Source organism: Mustelus asterias, chromosome 12 (genome assembly GCF_964213995.1).
Source record: "Mustelus asterias chromosome 12, sMusAst1.hap1.1, whole genome shotgun sequence".
In the NCBI taxonomy this organism is placed as follows: Eukaryota; Metazoa; Chordata; class Chondrichthyes; order Carcharhiniformes; family Triakidae; genus Mustelus; species Mustelus asterias.
The window spans coordinates 101,691,434-101,716,483 of NC_135812.1; the positions used below are offsets into that span (position 1 = coordinate 101,691,434).

A 25,050-nucleotide genomic window follows, 5' to 3' on the forward strand; every position below is an offset into this window, starting at 1 on the left:
GCTGGAAGACTCAGACGATACCGTCACTGACACTGTTGCTCAGTCCTCGGCTCCCCAGAGATGGAGAAATATTGACTGCGTGTGAAATGCAACAATTAGAAATTCCAGGCCTCAAACTGATTTTATTATCGTCACATGTATTAACATACAGTGAAAAGTATTGTTTCTTGCGTGCCATACAGGCAAAGCACACCGTTCATAGAGAAGGAAAGGAGAGGGTGCAGAATGTAGTGTTACAATCATAGCTAGGGTGTAGAGAAAGATCAACTTAGTGCGAGGTAGGTCCATTCAAAAGTCTGACAGCAGCAGGGAAGAAGCTGTGTTTGAGTCGGTTGGTACGTGACCTCAGACTTTTGTATATTTATCCCACAAGACATAGGAGCAGAATTAGGCCACTCGGCCCATCGAGTCTACTCCGTCATTCAATCATGGCTGATATTTTCCTCATCCCCGTTCTCGTGCCTTTTCCCCATAACCCCTGATCCCCTTATTAATCAAGATGTCAACGGAAGAAGGTGGAAGAGTCTGGGGCGCGTGGGGTCCTTAATTATGCTGGCTGCCTTTCTGAGGCAGCGGGAAGTGTAGACAGAGTCAACGGATGGGAGGCTGGTTTGCGTGATGGACTGGGCTTCGTTCACGACCTTTTATAGTTTCTTGCAATCATTTCCATAACAATCATTTCCATAATTTCCATCAATTACCTTCCCTTTCTCCACAGACACCACTCAATTTTAACTGAGAATAGATTTATCATCTCTCTTCATTAAGCGCAGCAATCACTGGGGAACGGGTAACCCCTCACTGAACATGCATCAGCTCTCACACACAAAGGCTGTAAAACCACACACAGCTCTCAGAATCAGTTCTCTTAGATCAAAAGCAAGAACATTATGCAGCACCTCCCGTGATGCTCAGCAGACGATTAACCAGTTGTGGGACCCCGGCACATGTTGTAATGTGGTGAAACGCGGCAGCCAATTTGTGCACAGCACGATCCCACAAACAGCACTGCCATGGCCCCCAGATGATACGTTTCTGGTCATGCTGGTTGATGGATTGTAACGTCCAGAACACGTCAGCCCACTCAGAATCACCGGCCATTCCTGCTCCGGCGCCACACCTTCCCAGGAACACATTCCCAACTTGGGGCGGCACGGTGGCACAGTGGTTATCACTGCTGTCACACAGCGCCAGGGGCCCGGGTTCGATTCCCGGCTCGGGTCACTGTCTGTGTGGAGTTTCCACATTCTCCCCGTGTCTGCGTGGGTTTCCTCCGGGTGCTCCGGTTTCCTCCCACAGTCCAAAGCTGTGCGGGTTAGGTGGATTGGCCGTGCTAAATTGCCCCTCGGTGTCGGGGGGTTTAGCAGGGTGAATACGTGGGGTTACAGCGATAGGGCCTGGGTGGGATTGTTGTCGGTGCAGACTCGATGGGCTGAATGGCCTCCTTCTGCACTGTAGGGATTCTAGGATTCTACTCTGTGAACTGTTCAACCCCTCTGGGTAAAGGAGAATCTGTCGTACATCAGTCCCGAACCCGGCCAGGAAACTTCCTTCCCGGCTGTGAAACTCAGACAGAGCACTCACTCCTCACGGCACCGACGCAGACACCGTCCCTTCAGCTGTTACCTCACACTGGGGTACAATTCCATGGGCACCAGTAACCTAGCCTAAATATCCAAGCTATTCAGCCAGGGGTTTATTTTTGTTTTTCACAGGATGTGGGCGTCCCTGGCTGGGCCAACATTCATTTTCCATCCCTAGTTGCCCTCGAGAAGGTGATGCCTTCCTGAATCGCTGCAGTCGCTGTAACGTACATACATCCACAATAGTATAAGGGAGGGAGTTCCAGGATATTGACCCAGCGACAGCGAGGGAATGGAGATATATTTCCAAGTCAGGGTGGTGAGCGACTTGGAGGGGAACTTGCAGGTGGTGGTGTTCCCAGGTATCTGCTGCTCTTGTCCTTCTAGATGGTGAAGGTCACAGGTTTGGAAGGTGCTAATGAACGAGCCTTGGTGAGTTGTGCAGATGGTACACACGGCTGCCACTGTGCACCACTGGTGTTTGGAGTGAATGCTTAAGGTGGTGGATGAGGTGGCGATCAAGTAGGCTGCTTTGTCCTGGCTGGTGTTGAGCTCCTTGAGTGTTGTTGGAGCTGCACTCATCCAGACAAGTGGAGAATATTCATCACACTCCTGACTTGTGTCTTGTAGATGGTGGACAGGCTTTGGGTAGTCAGGAGGCGAGTTACAGGATTCCCAGCCTCTGACCTGCTCTGGTAGCCACAGTATTTATATGGCTAGTCCAGTTAAGTTTCTGGTTAAAGGTAACCCCCAGTGTTGGTAGTGGGGGATTCAGCGATGGTAATGCAATTGAATGTCAAGGGATGATGGTTAGATCCTCTCTTGCTGGAGTTGGTCATTGCCTGGCACTTGTGTTACTTGCCAGTTGTCAGCCCGAGCCTGGATATTGTCCAGGTCTTGTTGCAGTTGAACATGGACTATCTGAGGAGTCGCGAATGGTGCTGAATGTTGTGCAATCACTGGCAAACATCCCCACTTCTGACCTTATGATGGAGGGAAGGTCATTGATGAAGCAGCTGAAGATGGTTGGGCCTGGGACACTACCCTGAGGGACTCCTGCTGAGATGTCCTGGAGCCGAGGTGATTGACCCTCCAACCACCACAACCATCTTCCTTTGTGCCAGGTATGACTCCAACCAGTGGGGAGTTTCCCCACCCCTACCGATTCCCATTGACTCCAGTTTTGCTGCCACTCGGTCAAACATTGCCTTGATGTCAATGGCACGGTGGCACAGTGGTTAGCACTGCTGCTTCACAGCGCCAGGGACCTGGGTTCGATTCCCAGCTTTGGTCACTGTGTGGAGTTTGCACGTTCTCCCCGTGTCTGTGTGGGTTTCCTCCGGGTGCTCCGGTTTCCTCCCACACTCTGAAAGACGTGCTGGTTAGGGTGTATTGACCCGAACAGGCGCCGGAGTGTGGCGACGAGGGGAATTTCACAGTAACTTCATTGCAGTGTTAATGTAAGCCTTACTTGTGACGAATAAATAAACTTTAAACATTAGGGCAGTCACTCTCATCTTGCCTTTTGAGTTGAGCTCTGTTCTCCATGCTTAGACCAATTCTGTAATGAAGCCAGGAGCTGAGTGGCTCTGGGGGAACCCAAACTGAACATTGGCAGTCAGTTTCTTCCTGTGTAAGTGCCGCTTGATAGCGCTGTTTATGACCCTTTCCATCATTTTACTGATGATCGAGGGTAGACTGATGGGGCAATAAGTGGCCGGGTTGGATTTGTCCTGTTTCCTGTGGACAGGACATACCTGGGCAATTTTCCACATTACTGGCCAGTGTTGTGACTGTACTGGAACAGCTTGGCTAGGGGAGCGGCAAGTTCTGGAGCACAAGTCTTCTGTGCTATTGCTGGAATATTGTCAGGGCCCGTGACCTTTGCAGTATCCAGTGCCTTCAGCAGTTTCTTGATATCACGTCGGGTGAATCGAGTTGGCTGAAGACTGACATCTGTAATGCTGGGGACTCCAAGAGTTGGGCAAGATACATCACAGAAACATAGAAAATAGGAGCAGGAGTAGGCCATTCAGCACTTCGCGCCTACTTCACCATTCAGTATAACCATGGCTGATTCTCTACCTCAATGCCATATTCCTACTCATTCCCCATACCCCTTGATGCCTTTAAAGTCTACAAATCTATCTACTTCCTTCTTAAATATATTCCACTTGGCATTTCTGGTTGAAGATGGCTGAAGATGCTTCACCCTTATCTTTTGCATGGCTATGCTTAGCTCCTCCATGACTGAGGAGGGGGATATTTGTGGAACCTCCTTCTCCATGAAATATTTCAATTTTTAACCACCATTCATGACGAGATGTGGCAGGACTTTCTTTTAATTCATTCGTGGGACATGGGCATCTCTGGCTGGCCAGCATTTATTGCCCATCCTTTGTTCCCCTTGAATTGAGTGGCTTGCTGGGCCATTTCAGAGGGCAGTTAAGAGCTAACTGAAGCGTTATTACATTTTTTAAAAAATTCATCCTTGGGACATGGATATTGTTGGCTGGCCAGCATTTATTGCCCATCCCTAGTTGCCCTTGAAGGGCAGTTGAGAGCCAACCACATTGCTGTGGCTCTGGAGTCACATGTAGGCCAGACCAGATAAAGATGGCAGATTTCCTTCCCGAAAGGCCATTAGTGAAGCAGATGGATTTTTCTGACAATTGACAATGGTTTCATGGTCATCAGTAGATTCTGAATTCCAGATTTTTTTATTGAATTCAAATTCCCCCATCTGCTGTGACGGGATTCGAACCCCATTAGCTGAGTTTCTGGATTAATAATCTAGTGATAATACCACTAGGCCATCGCCTCCCCTCGCGACCTTAGATCCCATCTGTTAGTTGTGAATGCACTCTATTGCATGCTGCTTCCTCTGGTGAGTAGTGGTCCTTGTGTTGTAGCTTCACCAGGTTGGCACCTCAGTTTTAGGTATACCCTGGTGCCTGGCATGTTCTTCTGTGCTTCTGCCAACCATGACTTATTAAGGATAGCATTTGATTCAAAGACAAATCATATAAAATTGCTAGAAAATGTAACAGGCCTGAGATTGATTAAGAGAGGAAAAATAGAGTATGATAGTAAACTTGCGAGTAGCATAAAAGCAGAGTGTAAAAGTTTCTGTAAGTTTATAAAAAATAAAAGGTTAATGATGACAAGTATAGGCCCCTTACAGTCCGACACAGGGGAATTTATAACAGAGAACAAGGAAATGACAGCGCAATTAAACAACTAATTTAGTTCTGTCTTCACTGAGGAAACACAGATAACGTCCCAGAAATGGAAAGGAATCAAGAGTCCAGTGAGAAGGAGGAATTGAAGGAAATTGGTATTACTAGAAAAATAGTTCTGGAGAAAGCTGATAAATCCCCAGGACCTGATAATCCACATCCCAGAATGCCACAGGAGGTGGCCATGGAAATAGTGGATGTGTTATTCTTATCTTGCAAAATTCTACAGATTCTGGAACAGTCCCAGCAGATTGGAGAGTGACAAATGTAACCCCACTATTTAAAAAAGGAGGGAAGGAGAAAACAGGGAATTACAAACTGGTTAGGTTAACATCAGTGCCCCCTCAGTACTGACCCTCTGACAGTGCAGCACTCCCTCAGTACTGACCCTCTGACAGTGCAGCATTCCCTCAGTACTAACCCTCTGACAGTGCAGAACTCCCTCAGTACTGACCCTCTGACAGTGCAGAACTCCCTCAGTACTGACCCTCTGACAGTGCGGCACTCCCTCAGTACTGACCCTCTGACAGTGCGGCACTCCCTCAGCACTGACCCTCTGACAGTGCGGCACTCCCTCAGTACTGACCCTCTGACAGTGCGGCACTCCCTCAGTACTGACCCTCTGACAGTGCAGAACTCCCTCAGTACTGACCCTCTGACAGTGCGGCACTCCCTCAGTACTGACCCTCTGACAGTGCGGCACTCCCTCAGCACTGACCCTCTGACAGTGCGGCACTCCCTCAGTACTGACCCTCTGACAGTGCGGCACTCCCTCAGTACTGACCCTCTGACAGTGCAGAACTCCCTCAGTACTGATCCTCTGACAGTGCGGCACTCCCTCAGTACTGACCCTCTGACAGTGCGGCACTCCCTCAGTTCTGACCCTCTGACAGTGCGGCACTCCCTCAGTACTGACCCTCTGACAGTGCGGCACTCACTCAGTACTGACCCTCTGACAGTGCGGCACTCCCTCAGTACTGACCCTCTGACAGTGCGGCACTCCCTCAGCACTGACCCTCTGACAGTGCGGCACTCCCTCAGTACTGACCCTCTGACAGTGCGGCACTCCCTCAGTTCTGACCCTCTGACAGTGCGGCACTCCCTCAGTACTGACCCTCTGACAGTGCGGCACTCACTCAGTACTGACCCTCTGACAGTGCGGCACTCCCTCAGTACTGACCCTCTGACAGTGTGGCACTCCCTCAGTACTGACCCTCTGACAGTGCGACACTCCCTCAGTACTGGTTCTCTGACAGTGCGGCACTCCCTCAGCACTGACCCTCTGACAGTGCGGCACTCCCTCAGCACTGACCCTCTGACAGTGCGGTACTCCCTCAGTACTGACCCTCTGACAGTGCGGCACTCCCTCAGCACTGACCCTCTGACAGTGCGGCACTCCCTCAGTACTGACCCTCTGACAGTGCGGCACTCCCTCAGCACTGACCCTCTGACAGTGCGGCACTCCCTCAGCACTGACCCTCTGACAGTGCGGCACTCCCTCAGCACTGACCCTCTGACAGTGCGGCACTCCCTCAGCACTGACCCTCTGACAGTGCGGCACTCCCTCAGCACTGACCCTCTGACAGTGCGGCACTCCCTCAGCACTGACCCTCTGACAGTGCGGCACTCCCTCAGCACTGACCCTCTGACAGTGCGGCACTCCCTCAGCACTGACCCTCTGACAGTGCGGCACTCCCTCAGTACTGACCCTCTGACAGTGCGGCACTCCCTCAGCACTGACCCTCTGACAGTGCGGCACTCCCTCAGCACTGACCCTCTGACAGTGCGGCACTCCCTCAGCACTGACCCTCTGACAGTGCGGCACTCCCTCAGCACTGACCCTCTGACCGTGCGGCGCTCCCTCTGTATTGACCCTCTGACAGTGCGGCACTCCCTCAGCACTGACCCTCTGACAGTGCGGCACTCCCTCAGTACTGACCCTCTGACTGTGCGGCACTCCCTCAGTACTGATCCTCTGACTGTGCGGCACTCCCTCAGTACTGATCCTCTGACTGTGTGGCACTCCCTCAGTACTGACCCTCTGACAGTGCGGCACTCCCTCAGTACTGATCCTCTGACAGTGCGGCACTCCCTCAGTACTGACCCTCTGTCAGTGCGGCACTCCCTCAGTACTGGTCCTCTGACAGTGCGGCACTCCCTCAGTACTGATCCTCTGACAGTGCGGCACTCCCTCAGTACTGATCCTCTGACAGTGCGGCACTCCCTCAGTACTGACCCTCTGACAGTGTGGCACTCTCTCAGTGCTGACTCTCTGACAGTGCGGCACTCCCTCAGCACTGACCCTCTGACAGTGCGGCACTCCCTCAGTACTGATCCTCTGACAGTGTGGCACTCTCTCAGTGCTGACTCTCTGACAGTGCGGCACTCCCTCAGTACTGATCCTCTGACAGTGCGGCACTCCTTCGACACTGCACTAGAGTATCGTACTTGATCTTTGTGCTCACTTGAACCCGTCACCTTGTGATTCAGAGGCAAGAATAGTACCTCCTAGATCACAGCTGAGCCGCTCCAGGTAGTACGTTCCAGATCATGACAACCCTCGTGTTTAAACTTTTTCTCCTTATTTCCCCGCCAGTTCATTTGTCAATCATTTTAAATCTTTGACATCCGATCCCTGACCCAGAGTGAGGAAGCACCTGCTCTGAGGGGAACAAGCCCAGTTCCTCCTTAACTGAAATCCCTCCTTCCTGGCATTGTCCTGGTCAACCTCCTTCAGACCCTTTGCAATGCCTCGACCTCCTTCCTGTAGAGTAGTCAGAATTGGACACCCTGCCCCAGCCAAGTCCAAAGTAGCTGATCTGTGTATACCCGGGATCCGATCCTGGTCGGAGATCTCATCACCTGACTTTCAACCACTTTGCCCAATCGCAGCCTTTCCCCCCATCTCTAAAACTATTATAACAAACAAAAAGATACAAATGTCTGAGGTCACGTACCAGTCGACTCAAGAACAGCTTCTTCCCTGCTGACTTTTGAATGGTCCTATTCGGGCGGCACGGTGGCACAGTGGTTAGCACTGCTGCCTCACAGCGCCAGGGACCCGGGTTCAATTCCGGAGTGTAGGGTAACAAAGTTTGCGGATGACACAAAGATGAGTGGGAATGCAAATTGCATGGAGGACACAGAGAGTCTGCAGAGAGATTTGGATAGGCTAAGTGAGTGGGCAAGGATCTGGCAGATGGAGTATAACGTTGGTAAGTGTGAGGTTATCCACTTTGGAAGGAATAATAGTAAAATGGACTTTTATTTAAACGGTGAAAAATTACAACATGCTACTGTGCAGAGGGACCTGGGGGTCCTTGTGCATGAATCACAAAAACTCAGTTTGCAGGTGCAGCAGGTGATCAAGGAGGCAAATGGAATGTTGGCCTTTATCACGAAGGGGATGGAGTATAAAAGCGGGGAGGTCATGCTGCAACTGTACAGGGTACTGGTGAGGCCGCATCTAGAGTACTGTGTACAATTTTGGTCCCCTTATTTAAGAAAGGATATATTAGCTTTGGAGGGGGTACAGAGAAGGTTCACCAGGTTGATTCCGGAGATGAGGGGGTTAGCTTATGAGGAGAGATTGCGTAGACTGGGCCTGTACTCATTGGAGTTTAGAAGGTTGAGGGGAGATCTTATAGAGACATATAAGATAATGAAGGGGCTAGACAGGGTAGAAGCAGCGAGGTTATTTCCACTTACAATGGAAACAAGAACTAGGGGGCATAGCCTCAAAATACGGGGGAGTCAATTTAGAACAGAGTTGAGGAGGAACTTCTTCTCCCAGAGGGTAGTGAATGTTTGGAATTCTCTGCCCAATGAAGCAGTAGAGGCTACCTCGTTAAATGTGTTTAAGTCACAGATAGATAGATTTTTAACCATTAAGGGAATTAAGTGTTATGGGGAGCAGGCGGGTAAGTGGAACTGAACCCACTATCAGATCAGCCATGATCTTATTGAATGGCGGAGCAGGCTTGAGGGGCCAGATGGCCTACTCCTGCTCCTATTTCTTATGTTCTTATGTATTTGGAGTTTGCACGTTCTCCCCGTGTCTGCGTGGGTTTCCTCCGGGTGCTCCAGTTTCCTCCCACACTCCAAAGATGTGCAGGTTAGGCTGATTGGCCATGCTAAATTGCCCCTTAGTGTCAGGGGAATTAACTAGGGTAAATATGTGGGGTTATGGGGATAGGGTCTGGTTGTCAGTGCAGGCTCGATGGGCTGAATGGCCTCCTTCTGCACTGTAAACTATATTTGAAATTTATATATATATATATGGAACACATTAAGTTCTTTCTCTTCACCCTATTGGTAACTGTAACACTATATTTCGCACCCTCTCCTTTCCTTCTCCTCTATGTATTCTATGAACGGTATGCTTTGTCTGTATAGCGCGCAAGAAACAATACTTTTCACTGTATGCTAATACATGTGACAATAAATCAAATAAAAAGAAATCAAAAATGCTCAAAGGAAGTGAGAGAAGAAGTAATTCTTTAAACGTCGGTGTGACTTCTCTCCTGGGAGTCGTGTCTGGGAGATTAACCTTTAACTGTTGGAGGGTTGATGAACCTACGGTGTTTACAGAGCGACCTACTCCAACCTGAACCCAGAGATTGAGCCGGATCCTTGGAGTTATTTGCCTGCAGGTTCTGCACTTTCAGGTCCCCTTCCAGCTCTGGTCATTAATAGCAAACAGAGGAAGGTGATATATGCGCAATGTGTAACGCATTGCAAGGTAATGTCAAAGATGATGCATTGACTAATTGTGTGTGTGGAATTCAGGCAGACCTTTGTTCCACCAACCGTGTTATCACCGATTATGTTGTAATAGCAACGAAAGCTCTGAAGTGCAGTTAAATAGGGTGACGAGCAAACTGTCCGTCACTTCAATCTGTGACTCAGTTAATGAGCTTTTGGGAGACAGTCGATGCGTTTGAGGTTTGGTTCACCAAGCTGATGAGATGGTCTGGCTTTTAAAAAGGAACTTAAAGTTAAAGTTTATTTATTAATGTCACAAGTACGGCTTACATTAACACTGCAATGAAGTTACTGTGAAATTCCCCTAGTCGCCACACTACGGCGCCTGTTCGGGTCAATGCACCCTAACCAGCATGTCTTTCAGACTGTGGGAGGAAACCGGAGCACCCGGAGGAAACCCATGCAGACACGGGGAGAATGTGCAGACTCCGCACAGACAGTGACCCAAGCAGGGAATCGAACCCGGGTCCCTGGCGCTGTGAGGCAGGAACTTACCGATAACTTCAATAAAAGTGTGATTTACAGAGCCGAGGGCAGCATTATTGCTGGGATCTTGGTGTTAAATCCTCCATAGATATGCAAGTTTATTTTTATTCATTTGTGGGATATGGGCGTCGCTGGCTGGGCCAGCATTTATTGCCCATCCCTAGTTGCCCGAGGGCAATTGAGAGCCAACCACTTTGCTGTGGCCCTGGAGTCACATGTAGGCCAGACTGGGTAAGGATGGCAGATTTCAGATGGCAGATTTCCTTCCCTAAAGGACATTAGTGAACCAGATGGGTTAGGTTGATTGGCCATGCTAAATTGCCTGTTAGTGTCAGGGGGATTAGCAGGGTAAATGCATGGGGTTATGGGGATAGGGCCGGGGTGGGGTTGTTGTCAGTGCAGACTCGATGGGCCGAATGGCCTCATCCTGCACTGTAGGGATTCGATGATTCTGTTCACCCAATCACCCCTGTGCTTGCTAACTCACACTGCTTTCCCAGTCTGGCAATGTTAACATTTTCCTCCTCATTTCCAAATCCCTCCATCACCTCGACCCTCCCTATCTCGATTATCTCCACCAGCTGGAGGAGCATTTGTTGGAGGGAGTGGGGAGCAATGGCATAGGAACAGGAGGAGGCCATTCAGCCCCTCTTAGTCTGCTCTGCCATTCATTGAGGTCCTGCCTGACCTTAATTTGATTTATGCAGATTAATTAAACTTCACAAATACCTGACTAATCTCAGCTTTAACATTTCCAATTGACGTCTAGGAAGTTTTTGGGGAGGGGGGCGGGGAGTTTGGGGGTGGAAGTTCGAGGAGGGTTGGAGGATGGAGGTTATGGGATGAGGGTGGAGATTGGGGGGGTTGAGGGAGTTGTAGAGTGGGGGTTGGAGGTTATGGGGTGAGTGTGGAGGGTGGAGGTTGTGGGGTGGGGGTGGATGTGGGGAGTCGAGAGTGGAGGTTGGAGGGTTGGAATTGGAGGGTGGGTTGGAGGTTGTGGGGTGGGGGTGAAGTGTCAGTGTCAGTTTTGTGCTCAAATGTTTGGAGTGGGATTGAACCATCTGACACGGATGAATCTGCTGCCCTTTTAGCCAAGTGTTAACCTCTCAACGGGTTATATGATGACCTGGGAAATAACAACCAAATCCAACACCTTCCATGTTTCTCCCTCCATCTCACCCCCCTCTCTCTCTCTATCTCCCTCTCTCTCTCCACCTCCCTCTCTCTCCCTCCATCTCCCTCTCTCTCTCTCTCTCTATCTCCCACTCTCTCTCCACCTCCCTCTCTCTCTCTCCATCTCACTCTCTCTCTCCACCTCCCTCTCTCTCTCTCCATCTCCCTCTCTCTCTCTCCATCTCTCTCTCTCTCCATCTCTCTCCATCTCTCTCTCTCTCTCTCTCCATCTCCCTCTCTCTCTCTCCATCTCCCTCTCTCCATCTCCCTCTCTCTCTACCTCCTTCTCTCTCTCCATCTCCCTCTCTCTCTCCATCTCCCTTTCTCTCTCCATCTCCCTCTTTCTCTCCGCCTCTCTCTCTATCTCTCTATCTCCCTCTCTCTATGTCTCTCTCTCTATCTCCCCCTCTCTATGTCTCTCTCTCTATGTCTCTCTCTCTATGTCTCTCTCTCTATGTCTCTCTCTCTGTCTCTCTCTCTATGTCTCTCTCTCTCTATCTCCCTCTCTCTATCTCTCTCTCTCTATCTCCTTCTCTCTATCCCCCTCTCTCTCCCTCTCTATCTATATCCCCCTCTCTCTCTATCTCCACCCCCCTCTCTCCATCTATCTCCTCCTCTCTCTCTATCTCCACCTCCTCTCTCTCTATCTCCACCCCCTCTCTCTATCTCCACCCCCTCTCTCTCTATCTCCCCCCTCTCTCTCTATCTCCCCCCTCTCTCTATCTCCCCCCCTCTCTCTATCTCCCCCCTCTCACTATCTATCTCCCCCTCTCTCTATCTATCTACCTTTCTCTATCTCCTTCTCTATCACTCCCATCTATCTCCCTCTCTCTCTATCTCCCCCGTCTCTCTCTCTCTCTCTCTATCTATCTCCCCATCTCCCCCTCTCTCTCTATCTATCTCCCCCCCTCTCTCTCTCTCTCTCTGTCTCCCCCTCTCTCTCTCTCTATTCTCTTTCCCTCTATCTCCCTTTCTCACCATCTCTCTATCTCCCTTTCTCTCTGTCTCTTCTATAGTTGCTAGCTAATGGAACGGATTTGCTGGGATTGTTGTGTGTGATTTGAGAACACAAACTTGTCGGATGATTTGATCGTCTCAGTTTCACCACCTGGAAGCACGGTCTCTGGTTTCAGAAATCGGCTAATGGGAAATTTGTGTCTCAATTAACCCCTAACCTGGTGCATCAGTGGGGTCGGTGTGCGGTTAGCACATTAGACATGTAGCAAAGGTTTTCATTTGCTGCCTTTGTAAAGCATTTAGAGTTTAAAAAACGATGAGCTTGTGTCACGCAGAATGTTCTAGGTCTCAGCGTTAGTGTGTAGTGTGTAGTGTGGCCACCAGGAAGGAGAGTGATTGACTGCTCCAATATCTTACAGAGCAGTTCCAACGCTGGCTTCACCTGGTGCTGCCCACCAGGAGAGAGGAAGGCAATGTGTGGGTGACTCATCCTTAGCAGCATCCAGTCCAAAGCGAGATCACCTTGGAAGGTGTCAAGGGAACGGTCATTGGAAAGGTCACGGCCTTTCCCCTCACTTAAGGCCTTAGGGTTAAGATCACCAACCCTCATAAAATGTTCCGCAATTTCCAGGAAATCGAGATTCATTTCCAAGAAACTGTTGAGTGAATTTGAGAGATAAATTATAATGGCACTTCCAAAATATCCTTCCAATTTTCATTTTTTAGTGAGTAAAAATATTGTGGAAGGATAAGATCCTCTGTAACTGGGAGTGAAATTTTCGAACCTTCCTCCAGGAACACATCCAAGTAATTAGCAATTTAAGTCCCAATCTGTGTCCCACCTGAGGCCGAAGGGAAGGGTCACGGCCTCTGACCTGCCTCAGGCCTAAGGAAGGGTCACAGCCTCCGTCCCGCCTGAGGCCTAAGGGAAGGGTTGCGGCCTCTGACCCGCCTGAGGCCTAAGGGAAGGGTCGCAGCCTCTGACCCGCCTGAGGCCTAAGGGAAGGGTCACGACCTCTGTCCTGCCTCAGGCCTAACATAGAACCTAGTAGCAGGAGTAGGCCATTCGGCCCTTCCAGCCTGCTCCGCCATTCATTTTGATCAAGGCTGATCATCAAATTCAATATCCTGATTCCCCCCATCCCCCATATCCCTTGATCCCTTTAGCCCCAAGAGCTACAGCTAATTTCTTCTTGAAATCGGACAATGTTTTGGCCTTAGTTACATTCTGTGGTAGTGAATTCCACACATTCAAGTTTGCTGACGACACCACCATAGTGGATCAGATCTCAAACAATGACGAGACAGAGTACAGGAATGAGATAGAGAATCTAGTGAACTGGTGCGGCAACAATAATCTCTCCCTCAATGTCAACAAAACAAAGGAGATTGTCATCAACTTCAGGAAGAGGAGAACATGCCCCTGTCTAATCAACGGGGACAAAGTGGAAAGGATCGAGAGCTTCAAATTTTTAGGTGTCCAGATCACCAACAACCTGTCCTGGTCCCCCCATACCGACACTATAGTTAAGAAGGCCCACCAATGCCTCTACTTTCTCAGAAGACTAAGGAAATTTGGCATGTCAGCTACAACTCTCTCCAACTTTTACAGATGCGCCATAGAAAGCATTCTTTCTGGTTGTATCACAGCTCCTGCACTGCCCAAGACCACAAGGAACTACAAAAGGTTGTGAATGTAGCCCAATCCATCACGCAAACCAGCCTCCCATCCATTGACTCTGTCTACACTTCCCGCTGCCTCCGCAAAGCAGCCAGCATAATTAAGGACCCCACGCACCCTGGACATTCTCTCTTCCATCGGGAAAAAGATCCAAAAGTCTGAGGTCACATACCAACCGACTCAAGAACAGCTCCTTCCCTGCTGCTGTCAGACTTTTGAATGGACCTACCTTGCATTAAGTTGATCTTTCTCTCCACCCGAGCTATGACTGTAACACTACATTCTGCACTCTCTCCTTTCCTTCTGTATGTATGGTATGCTTTGTCTGTATAGCGCGCGAGAAATGATACTTATCATTGTATGCTAATACATGTGACAATAATAAATCAAATCAAATCACATTCACCACTCTCTGGGTGAAGAAATTTCTCCTCACCTCAGTTCAAATTATGACCCCTAGTTCTGGATTCCCCCACCATCGGGAACATTTTTTTCTGAATCTACTCTGTCTAACCCTGTTAGAATTTTATAAGTTCCTATGAGATCTCCTCTCACACTTCTAAACTCCAGTGAATATAATCCTAACCGACCTAGTCTCTCCTCAAATGACAGACCTGCCATCCCAGGAATCAGCCTGGGAAAGCATAAGGGAAGGGCCACAGCCTGTGTCCCACTTGAGGCCTAAGCGAAGGGTGGGAAAGGAAGTGGGGAAAATCCTTGCATTTTGTTTAATTTCCAGGATTGTGCTAATAATTACGATGCAGAGATACTTTGGGTTTGGGAAGCCTCATTTGATTCACAGATGCTCTGGATATTTATGCAAATAGATGACAAACACGGCCGATCATTGCATTATGCTTGGTGGTTCTTGGGAAATTTGACTACAAATGGAGATTTCACCGTTATCCCTGTCATCAGCACACTTTCCTTTTCATCTTGTCTCCATCTCTTTTGTCATCCAGGGAGTTCTGCATTTGTTTGTGCTACTTTTCCCCTTCGTGGGAATATACCTTGACTGTGCGGCACGGTGGCACAGTGGTTAGCACTGCTGCTTCACAGTGCCAGGGACCTGGGTTCAATTCCAGCCTTGGGTCACTGTCTGTGTGGAGTCTGCATGTTCTCCCCGTGTCTGCGTGGGTTTCCTCCGGGTGCTCCGGTTTCCTCCCACATTCTGAAAGGCGTGTTGGTTAGGTGCATTGACAGACGCCAGAGTGTGGCGACTAAGGGAATTTCGCAATAACTTCATTGCAATGTTAACGTAAGTCTTACTTGTGACTAATAAACTTTACTTTACTCTTTACTTTATCACTTTTTTAGATGCAGCCTATTGTTCAATTTTTTCCTGCCAACCTTCGATTCCAATTTATCCGCATCAAATCCATTCTTACCCCATTGAAGTTGAATTCCCCCCCCCCACCACCTTATTATTAATTATTCTTACTGTGGAATATTCTTTGTCCTTTCCCGTAGCCAACCTAAACATCCTGATACGATGATCACTGTCCACTAAATGCTCTCCTAATGATATTTGACCCACTTGCCTCACCTCGTTCCCAAGAACCAGGTCCAGCAGAACCTGCCCTCTTGTTGGACTGCAAACCTCCTGCTGTAGAAATTGTTTCTGAACACACTCTTGGACCTCTTGCCCCTCCCTATTTACACCACTATGATCCCAGATTATTTGGATAATTGAAGTCCCCCATTATAAATGCTCTATAATTCTTGCACTTCTATAATTTCCTTGCAGATTTGTTCCTCTACAGTCTTTCTACTAGTTGACTGCCTACAGACCACATAGAGCAATGTAACTGCATCTTTTTGTTCCTGAGCTCTCCCCAGATATTCTGTCCTTGACCCCTGAGATATCCCTTCTGTCTCTCCAGCACTGCAATGCTCCCTCTTTTCTTCCATTCCTATCATTCCTGAGCACCTTGTGTCCAGGAATATTCAAGTCCTGTCCTTTCCATCCAGGTCTCTGTTACAGCCACAACATCATATTTCCAAATGTCAAACTGCACCTATAACTCACCAATCTTAACTACACTGTACATTCACATTCATGTACATTAACCCTGATTTAAACTTGCATTCCTTTCTCCCTTGCCCAATCACACCTAATAATTTACTATTCCCTACTCTAATGCTCCAGCTCTCTTCCAGTATTATGTGCACCTCCCTTTGGTTCCCATACCCCTGCCAAATTAATTTACAAATCACCCTACAAGGATCTCAGCCCTGGCATTATTTAGGTGCCTGTACAGGTCCTATCTCCCCAAAAGCCAGTACCAATGTCCAAGAATCTAAAGCCCTTCCTCCTGGAACATCTCTCAAGTCATTCATTCACCTGCTTTGTCCTCCTATTTTTATATTCACTTGTGTGTGCTACTGGGAGTAATCGGGAGATTACTACTTTTAAGGTCCTGTTTGCCAATTTCCTGCCTAGATCCCGAAATTCTGACTGCAGCACCACATCCCTCTTTCTACCCGAGTCGTTGGTACCGATGTGGACCATGACAGCTAGCTGTTCATGCCCTCTACCTCTCACAAACCCCCACCCCCCACTCCTCCGGAGTGCTCTGCAGACACTCATTGACATCCTTGACTCTGGCATCAGGGAGGCAACTCCCCTCCAATCACTATTACTGTTCCATCATGCCCCCCCTTCCCCCTCCACCCCTGTCTGAAGTTGAGGCGGCCATGGCGCCATGGACTTGGCTCTGGCCACCCTCCCCAGATGAACCATCACTTTCATCAGAACTGCCGAGGTACTGTAACTGATGACACTTTGTGCATTTGGTTATCCGGGGTACTGGGAAGCAACCTGAACGTCCCACATATCACAGGACATGCACCCAGAGCTGCTCTGACATAGAAAAAAAAACTTGCTGCCACTAATAAATTTTACTGTTACTAATAAACCTTGCTACTTAAAAAACGAGATTTACTAGTTACTCACTTCCCTTATCTTGATAATTAAATATGGGAAAACTGAATGCTTTGTATAGCTTTTCTTTTTAATTAATTTTTTTAATTTCCCTCCTGCTTGGAGAAAGAGAAACAAAGCTGCAATACTCGCCGGCCAATCAACTCACTGAATTTGTGTGATCCCGCAGTTTGATTTATTTTATTCACTTATAAAATGGCTGGCCAGTTAGTTCAGTTGGTTAGAGCGTGGTGCTAACAGCGCCAAAGTCATGGGTTCAATCCCCATACTGGCTAGTTGTTATTGGGGCGGCACAGTGGTTAGCACTGCTGCCTCACAGCATCAAGGACCCGGGTTCAATTCTCGGCTTGGGTCACTGTGCGGAGTCTGCACGTTCTCCCCGTGTCTGCGTGGGTTTACTCCGGGTGCTCTGGTTTCCTCCCGCAGTCCGAAAGACGTGCTGGTTCGGGTGCATTGGCCGTGCTAAATTCTCCCTCAGTGTACCTGAACAGGCGCCAGAGTGTGGCACCGAGGGGATTTTCACAGTAACTTCATTGCACTGTTAATGTAAATCTACTTGTGACTCCAATAAATAAATGAAAGCCCTGGCTTACCTGTCGCTCTCGCGCCTCCTGGTCCACTCCAGTGCCCCCAGTCCACTCCGGCCCTTGATTCTCTCCTCGGGTAAGAGATAGGCCCCGAGCTTGGACCTCAATTTACCTTCTTCCTGGTGCTTCTGATTTCTTCCAGGTCCGTTGCTGTTCCCGATTCTGTCCTTGGGTAATTCAGGGTAATGGACTGTGTGTGTGGGCTGCCTTTGGGCTGTTTGGTTGAGGAGGGGTGTTGGGGATGGGCTTCAGTGCAGAGACATCCACACGTCACTGAGCTAAAATGGCTTCCTCCACCCATTGCCTTGTGTCCTTGAGGAGCCGGATAAGCAGACAGACCATAATTTCATGACTTTGAAAAGCTCTGCAGCTAAACCCCTTCACACATAGCAACTGGGCGTGGCGGGGAGAAGTGGGGGAGAATGAAACCATTGCCAATTTGAAAGAAAGTTACAACATTCCCTCTCTCCGAAAGTGGGGCATGAATGATTGGAGCTGCCTTGCGTGGGAGGTACACAGTTCATTTTGTTCATGTATTTGTTCTCTCCTTCCTTCCTAGAATCGTTTACAGGAGAGTTTGAGGCTCTTTTCCTCCATCTGCAATAACATATTCTTCCGGAATACCTCCATGGTACGTTTCATAAGAAATTAATAAAGAATAGTTTAAAACCTGAATGAAATGGATAACCAGACTCTCTCTACAGCGGCTGAAGAGGGTGAAGCTAGTTAATTAGTTATGTTTTAATTGTTTGATAGGTTTTATGAAGCAGTCCTGAGTCTTGTTTGGCTGAATAGTGTCGGTTTATTGATAATACGTAACTATGTATAACTCCGAGCTTGCCTCTACGCAGGTCTCTGTCCAGTCCACAACTGACTCTAATCTCAGGTCAAGTGCTTTTTTACAGCACACTGTAGGTGGGCGGTAATGATCCCCCAGACCCACATTAACCCTTGCTCTGCCAGATACCCTTATAGTACACACGCCTCACCAAAGCCTTTATCCAATGTATTGTCCCCCCGCCCCCCACCCACCATCAGGTCTCTGATCAGATGATCCGAGAGGCATGATGGTTCTACCGGATTTTGTGTCCGTCACACTCGGAGGAGTGGACCATGGCTCTCTGTTGACTTGGACGATCATTATTGATTCAGACGTTGAGTTGTACAAAGAACAAAGAAAATTACAGCACAGGAACAGGCCCTTCGACCCTCCAAGCCTGCACCAACCATGCTGCCCGACTGAATTAAAGCCCCCTACCCTTTCGGGTAGTCTGTGTTTCTGATGTGCTTTTTCTGTGCCTTGGGGTAGAACTTCTTTTTGTCAACTCTTGATCTGCTCTGGTTAGGGGGTCACCAGCTTCTCCCGTTATTTCCGGAGTGTGTGTTCACTCCATTTGTTTGTGATACAAACCTGCCTTTTCCATCTTCTGGGTGGTCTGCTGTGATCTTTGCGGGATTTGAAGGTGTTTCGCCCTATCGTTTGGATGTTCCCACACCAGTGAGCTCACCTTGCAGTTTGGCTTTTATGGGGATGCTGTGTTCTCCCATGTGCCTTGCTGACCTTGCAGTTTGGCTTTTATCGGGGCGCAGTGTTCTCCCACCAGTGAGCTGAGCCTGCGGTTTGGCTTTTATTGGGACGCTGTGTTCTCCCGTGTGCCTCGCTGACCTGTGCTCCAGCTCCTCCCTCCCTCGATCATCATCTTCCATGTTGGCTGGAGGTTGCAATGCTGCCATTTCTCTCTCATTTCAATGGTGACTGCCCCACCCCCAACAATTTTACACCAATTGGCTACATTCTGACAAATGACTCATGTTCTGACCTCTGTTCCGATTGTATGAAAAGACTTTGTGATAACTCCAAAGTTCCACCTTCAACCTTGTACAATCTTATTGGTGGGATCCCCCCCTCCCGCCCATCCCAGTTTTTATTCAACACACCTCCACTTCCTCCCTACTTCCCTCTATCCTGCCTCTCTCTCTCTCTCTCTCCCTCCATCCTGCCCCTCTCTCTCTCCCTCCATCCTGCCCCTCTCTCTCTTCCCTCCATCCTGCCCCTCTCTCTCTTCCCTCCATCCTGCCCCTCTCTCTCTCCCTCCATCCTGCCCCTCTCTCCCTCCATCCTGCCCCTCTCTCTCCCTCCATCCTGCCCCTCTCTCTCCCTCCATCCTGCCCCTCTCTCTCCCTCCATCCTACCCCTCTCTCCCTCCCTCCATCCTACCCCTCTCTCCATCCTACCCCTCTCTCCCTCCCTCCATCCTACCCCTCTCTCCCTCCCTCCATCCTACCCCTCTCTCCCTCCCTCCATCCTACCCCTCTCTCCCTCCCTCCATCCTACCCCTCTCTCCCTCCCTCCATCCTACCCCTCTCTCCCTCCCTCCATCCTACCCCTCTTTCCCTCCCTCCATCCTACCCCTCTCTCCCTCCCTCCATCCTACCCCTCTCTCCCTCCCTCCATCCTACCCCTCTCTCCCTCCCTCCATCCTACCCCTCTCTCCCTCCCTCCATCCTACCCCTCTCTCCCTCCCTCCATCCTACCCCTCTCTCCCTCCCTCCATCCTACCCCTCTCTCCCTCCCTCCATCCTACCCCTCTCTCCCTCCCTCCATCCTACCCCTCTCTCCCTCCCTCCATCCTACCCCTCCCTCCCTCCATCCTACCCCTCTCTCCCTCCCTCCATCCTCCCCCTCTCTCCCTCCCTCCATCCTCCCCCTCTCTCCCTCCCTCCATCCTCTCTCTCTCCCTCCATCCTGCCCCTCTCTCTCCCTCCATCCTGCCCCTCTCACTCCCTCCATCCTGCCTCTCTCCCTCTCTCCCTCCATCCTGCCCCTCTCTCTCTCTCTCTCTCCCTCCCTCCAGCTCCTCTCTCCCTCCATCTTGCCCCCTTCTCTTGCCGGTATTCCCCCTTCCATCAATCGCCTTTCTTCCACTCCTGTTTCATTGTTGCCCCTACTCCTTGGGGTTCGGAGGACTTGATGCTGGGGATGCTGTGTTGCCACGGCAGCGTGTCTCTGAGGCTGCTGAGTAGACATTTTAAGAGTAATGTGAAGCCTTCCACCAAGGCCAATCCTCTCATTGATGTTAAGCAGGGGGGAAGCTAAGTTGACCAAGAATGGGGTCTGTGACCGGGAGAGGGGCCACTGATGGAGGGAGACCCAGGATTTGGCCAATTCTGCCCTGACCCATCCCCTAGCTACGCTGAAGTTAAGGTGCTGTTTGTTGTTTGAATGGAGCTTTATCACTGGAATTAAATCCTGGGTGATATCCTTTATAGTCTTTACCTTGAGAAAGTTCTCATTGAAAACTAATGAATGATCACAAAACACTAACTTGACACACAAGAAACGGCAGAGAAAGGGTAGCACTAATTGATTGATTTTACTTAGTGAAACTGTTCGATGCAGGATTTAATTAAGTGAATGTGGGTTTTAACACGAGGACAATTAATTAATTTAGAGTGGCCAGTGGGGTTTATAGCGAGGGGGAGAGTGGGGATGGGAGTTTCTGTGGGTGGTGGGTGGTGGGTGGAGGCAATGTTTTATTCTGGAGAGGCAGTCAGGGCTTGGGGGAAGCAAAAAGGGAAATTCAGAGGCATTGTATTCTATTACGTTACTATTTCATAGTATTGTGGAGTGCAGAAAGACTAGAAGAGGTTGTGATTTGTGAGGGAGAGAGAGATGTGATTTGAGGGAGGGAGAGAGAAAGAGAGAGGGATGGAAGTTGTGATTTGTGAGAGAGACAGAGAAAGATTGTTATTTGTGGGGGAGAGAGAAAGAGAGAGGGAGAGAGGTTGTAATCTGTAGGGGAGAGAGAGATTGTTATTTCTGGGGAAGAGAGGGAGAGAGGTTGTGATTGTTATTTCTGGGGGAGAGAGGTTGTGATTTGTGAGAGAGGGAGAGAGAGAGAGGGAGAAAGAGAGAGACGGAGAGGGAGAGAGATTGTGATTTGAGAGAGGTAGAGAGAGAGACGGAGAGGGAGAGAGATGGTTATTTTTGGGGGAGAGAGGTTGTGATTTGTGAGAGAGGGAGAGAGAGAGAGGCGGGTAGAGAGAGAGACGGAGAGGGAGAGAGATTGTGATTTGTGGGAGCGGGAGCGAGGTCGGAGTCTAGGAGTTGTGAACGATGGATGAAGAAAACTTTATATCTGAGCGAGAAATTGGAGGAACGAAATCTCTGATTAATTCTTCAAAAGAGCCAGTTTGCCTCAGTAAATGTTTCTCCGGAGAACATCTCCCCTCCCGACAGCCCCGTCTCAATCAGCAAGCTATTTCCAACCCGTCCACCTGTGACCTCCAATTAATCCGGTTTCACTTCCTGCTAATTGTGCCTGCCATTCGTAATTAGAATGCAGCCAGTAACTGATGATAAATGGTCATTTCAGATATGCTTGGCAATCTCACTCACCATTACTGTCCACTTAATGGATTCATTTAATCGACTCCATTTATCCTCCTTAATAAGATATTATTCATTGCTGCTTCTCTGATTGGACCAAGCTCTCCCGACATTCTACCTTCTGCCTTTTAATTATATCGTCAGTGAATAAACTCACCTCAAACATCAGGCATCCTTTCTGCTAATTCCCATGCTAATTATTCATGTCGGTTGCTTATTGAATCGGTAAGGATAAAATCCAAACAAATTAACCCACAAACATAAATTGAGCATGGAATTAGGAGGACGCGGGCTAATTTAATCTTTAATATCTTTGGAATAGCGCAAGTTAGTCCGTTCACTCTTTGAAACAAATCGCTTTCTCTTTCTTTAGATTTTATTTCTGAACAAAATTGATCTCTTCCAAGAAAAGGTTTTGCACTCGGGGAGACACCTCCGATTGTACTTTGCACAGTACAGAGGTACGTAGATCTGGGGTTGGTACGTGTTTGAATGGTGAGCACTTCAGGGGGGAGGACAGCCAAGTCCCGGGCTGGGGAGCAGGTCTATAAGAATTCTCCCTCATCCAGGATCTCACCCGACATGCCCTGTTTCACCGAGAGGTCAGAGTTTTAACAACACCAGGTTAAAGTCCAGCAGGTTTATTTGGTAGCAAATGCCATTAGCTTTCTGAGCGCTGCTCCTTCGTCAGATGGAGTGGAAACCTTCCACTCCATCTGACGAAGGAGCAGCACTCCGAAAGCGAATGGCATTTGCTACCAAATAAACCTGTTGGACTTTAACCTGGTGTTGTTAAAACTCTTACTGTGTTTACCCCAGTCCAACGCCGGCGTCTCCACATCACTGTAAGGTGTCAGGTGTGGCTCGGTCAGTAACATTCCTGCCTCTGAGCCAGAAGGGTTGTGAGTCTGAAACCCACCGTAGAGGCACTTTGGTACTGGGACTGAGGGAGTGCTGCACTGTCTGGTCATTTGGATAAGGCATTAAATTCCCCTTCAGGTGGGTGTAAAAGATCCCATGACAGCATGAGGCAGTAAGGCACAGTGGTTAGCACTGCTGTCTCACTGCGCCAGAGACCCGGGTTCGATTCCCGGCTTGGGTCACTGTCTCTGCAGAGTCTGCATGTTCTCCCCGTGTCTGCATGAGTTTCCTCCGGGTGCTCCAGTTTCCTCCCACACTCCAATGATGTGTAGGTTAGGTGGATTGGCCATGCTAAGTTGCCCCTCAGTGTCCCAAGATGTGTTGGTTAGATGGATTTGCCTTGGTAAATGGATACAGGAATCGGACAATGGGAGGAGGTGTTCCTGGGTGAGATAATCTTTCAGATAGTCGGTGCAGACTTGATGGTCTGAATGGCCTCCCTCTGCACGTAGGGATTCTACAATTAGCCGGTGCCCTGCCTAACATTTATCCTTCAATCAACAACGAAAGGCAGATTATCTGCTCACTGAGAGGCCTCGAGAGAGTGGATGTGAAGAAGATGTTTCAATAGTGGGAGAGACCGGAACTCGAGGGCACAACCTCAGAGTGAAGGGACGCTCCTTTAAAACTGAGATGAGGAGGAATTTCTTCAGCCAGAGGGTGGTGAATCTGTGGAAATCGTTGCCACAGAGGGCTGTGGAGGCCAGGTCATTGAGTGTCTTTAAGACAGAGATAGATAGGTTCTTGATCAATAAAGGGATCAAGGGTTCCGGGGAGAAGGCAGGAGAATGGGGATGAGAATCGTATCAGCCATGATTGAATGGCGGAGCAGACTCAATGGGCCGAATGGCCTAATTCTGCTCCTATATCTTATGGTCTTATTATCACATGGTTATTTGTGGGAGTTTACTGTGTGCAAATTGGCTGCTATGTTTCTGACATTGCAGCAGTAACTTCCTGCTTTGTGTTGCCACGTTCCACACTGGACAGTACCGTTACCCACAGTGGGAAGGGCACCCTCAGACACACTCTGAGCAGACACATGGTAAACTGTAACAAAGGGGCAGAAGTACTGAGCAGTCATTTTTGTCTCAGTGATCTCCCAGGAGAACAGCAAAGTGGCCATGACATTGGAAGATCAAAACAGATACAAAGGTTGTTGACTTGGAAGTGGAGGGTAAAATCCACACACATTAAATGAGTTAGGGAAGAGATAACAGAAGCACGATTACATTTTTTAATTCATCTGTGGGACATGGGCATCGCTGGCTGGCCAGCATTTAGTGCCCATCCCTAGTTGCCCTTGGAGGGCAATTGAGAGTCAACCACATTGCTGTGGCTCTGGAGTCACATGTAGGCCAGACCGGGTAAGGACGGCAGATTTCCTTCCCTAAAGAACATTGGTGAACCAGATGGGTTTTGTCAACAATTTCATGCTCATCAGTAGATTCTTAATTCCAGATTTTATTTTATTGAATTCAAATTCCACCATCTGTTGTGGCGGGATTCGCACCCAGACCCCCAGAACATTAGCTGAGTTTCTGGATTAATGGTCTAGCGATAATAGCACTAGATCATCACCTCCCCTAAAATGCTCACCTATAAACACTTATAAAGTTTAGTAAAGGAATGGGATACAGCGAATGTGATCCCCATATTTAAAGAGAAAGTGAATCCGGGGAATTAAGAAAAGTTGGCTTTACATCGGTGGCAGGAAAGAATCTTTCCTCAAAGGTGTGAAAGAGAAGATGAAAATATGATAAAGGACAGTCAAAATAGATTTCAAAAGGGAACGCCACACTGGACCCATTGTATTTCCTTCCTCGGAGAGGTGACAGGAATGGAAGACCAGGATAATAAAGCCACAAAGGGGAATTCAGCATCATTCCCCAACTGGTGGTTAGAATGTGGAATTCATGATGCCAAGGAGATTTTCAGGTAATTAGCACAGATACTTTTAAGGGGAAGCTAGATAAATACAAGGGAAAAGGAATAGGAGGATTACACTGTTGGTGTTAGATTAGAAAGTGTAAAGTTTATTTATTAGTGCCACAAGTAGTCTTACATTAACACTGCAATGATGTTACTGTGAAAATCCCCTAGTCGTCACACTTTGGCACCTGTTCGGGTACACTTGGAGAGAATTTAGCATGGCCAGTGCACCTAACCAACACGTCTTTCGAACTGTGGGAGGAAACTGAATGAAACCCACGCAGACACGGGGAGAACATGCAGACTCCGCACAGACAGTGACCCGAGCCGGGCATCGAACCCAATCCCTGGCGCTGTGAGGCAGCAGTGCTAACTGCTCTGCCACCGTGCGAG

At 48.9% G+C, this 25,050-nt stretch overlaps 1 protein-coding gene and 1 non-coding gene across 2 annotated transcripts in view; both read left to right on the forward strand.

Annotated features, from left to right (window-relative positions):
- The window catches only part of gnav1 (guanine nucleotide binding protein (G protein) alpha v1), a 150,571-nt gene that overhangs the window by 115,318 nt on the left and 10,203 nt on the right, over positions 1-25,050 (forward strand). The window contains exons 7-8 of the mRNA XM_078225736.1: positions 17,974-18,045; positions 22,178-22,265. Of these exons, the coding sequence (XP_078081862.1) occupies positions 17,974-18,045; positions 22,178-22,265 (160 nt within the window). The remainder of the gene's footprint in view (positions 1-17,973; positions 18,046-22,177; positions 22,266-25,050) is intronic.
- On the forward strand, positions 17,029-17,102 carry trnav-aac (transfer RNA valine (anticodon AAC)). The gene has a single exon. It is a non-coding gene; the product is annotated as a tRNA-Val (tRNA).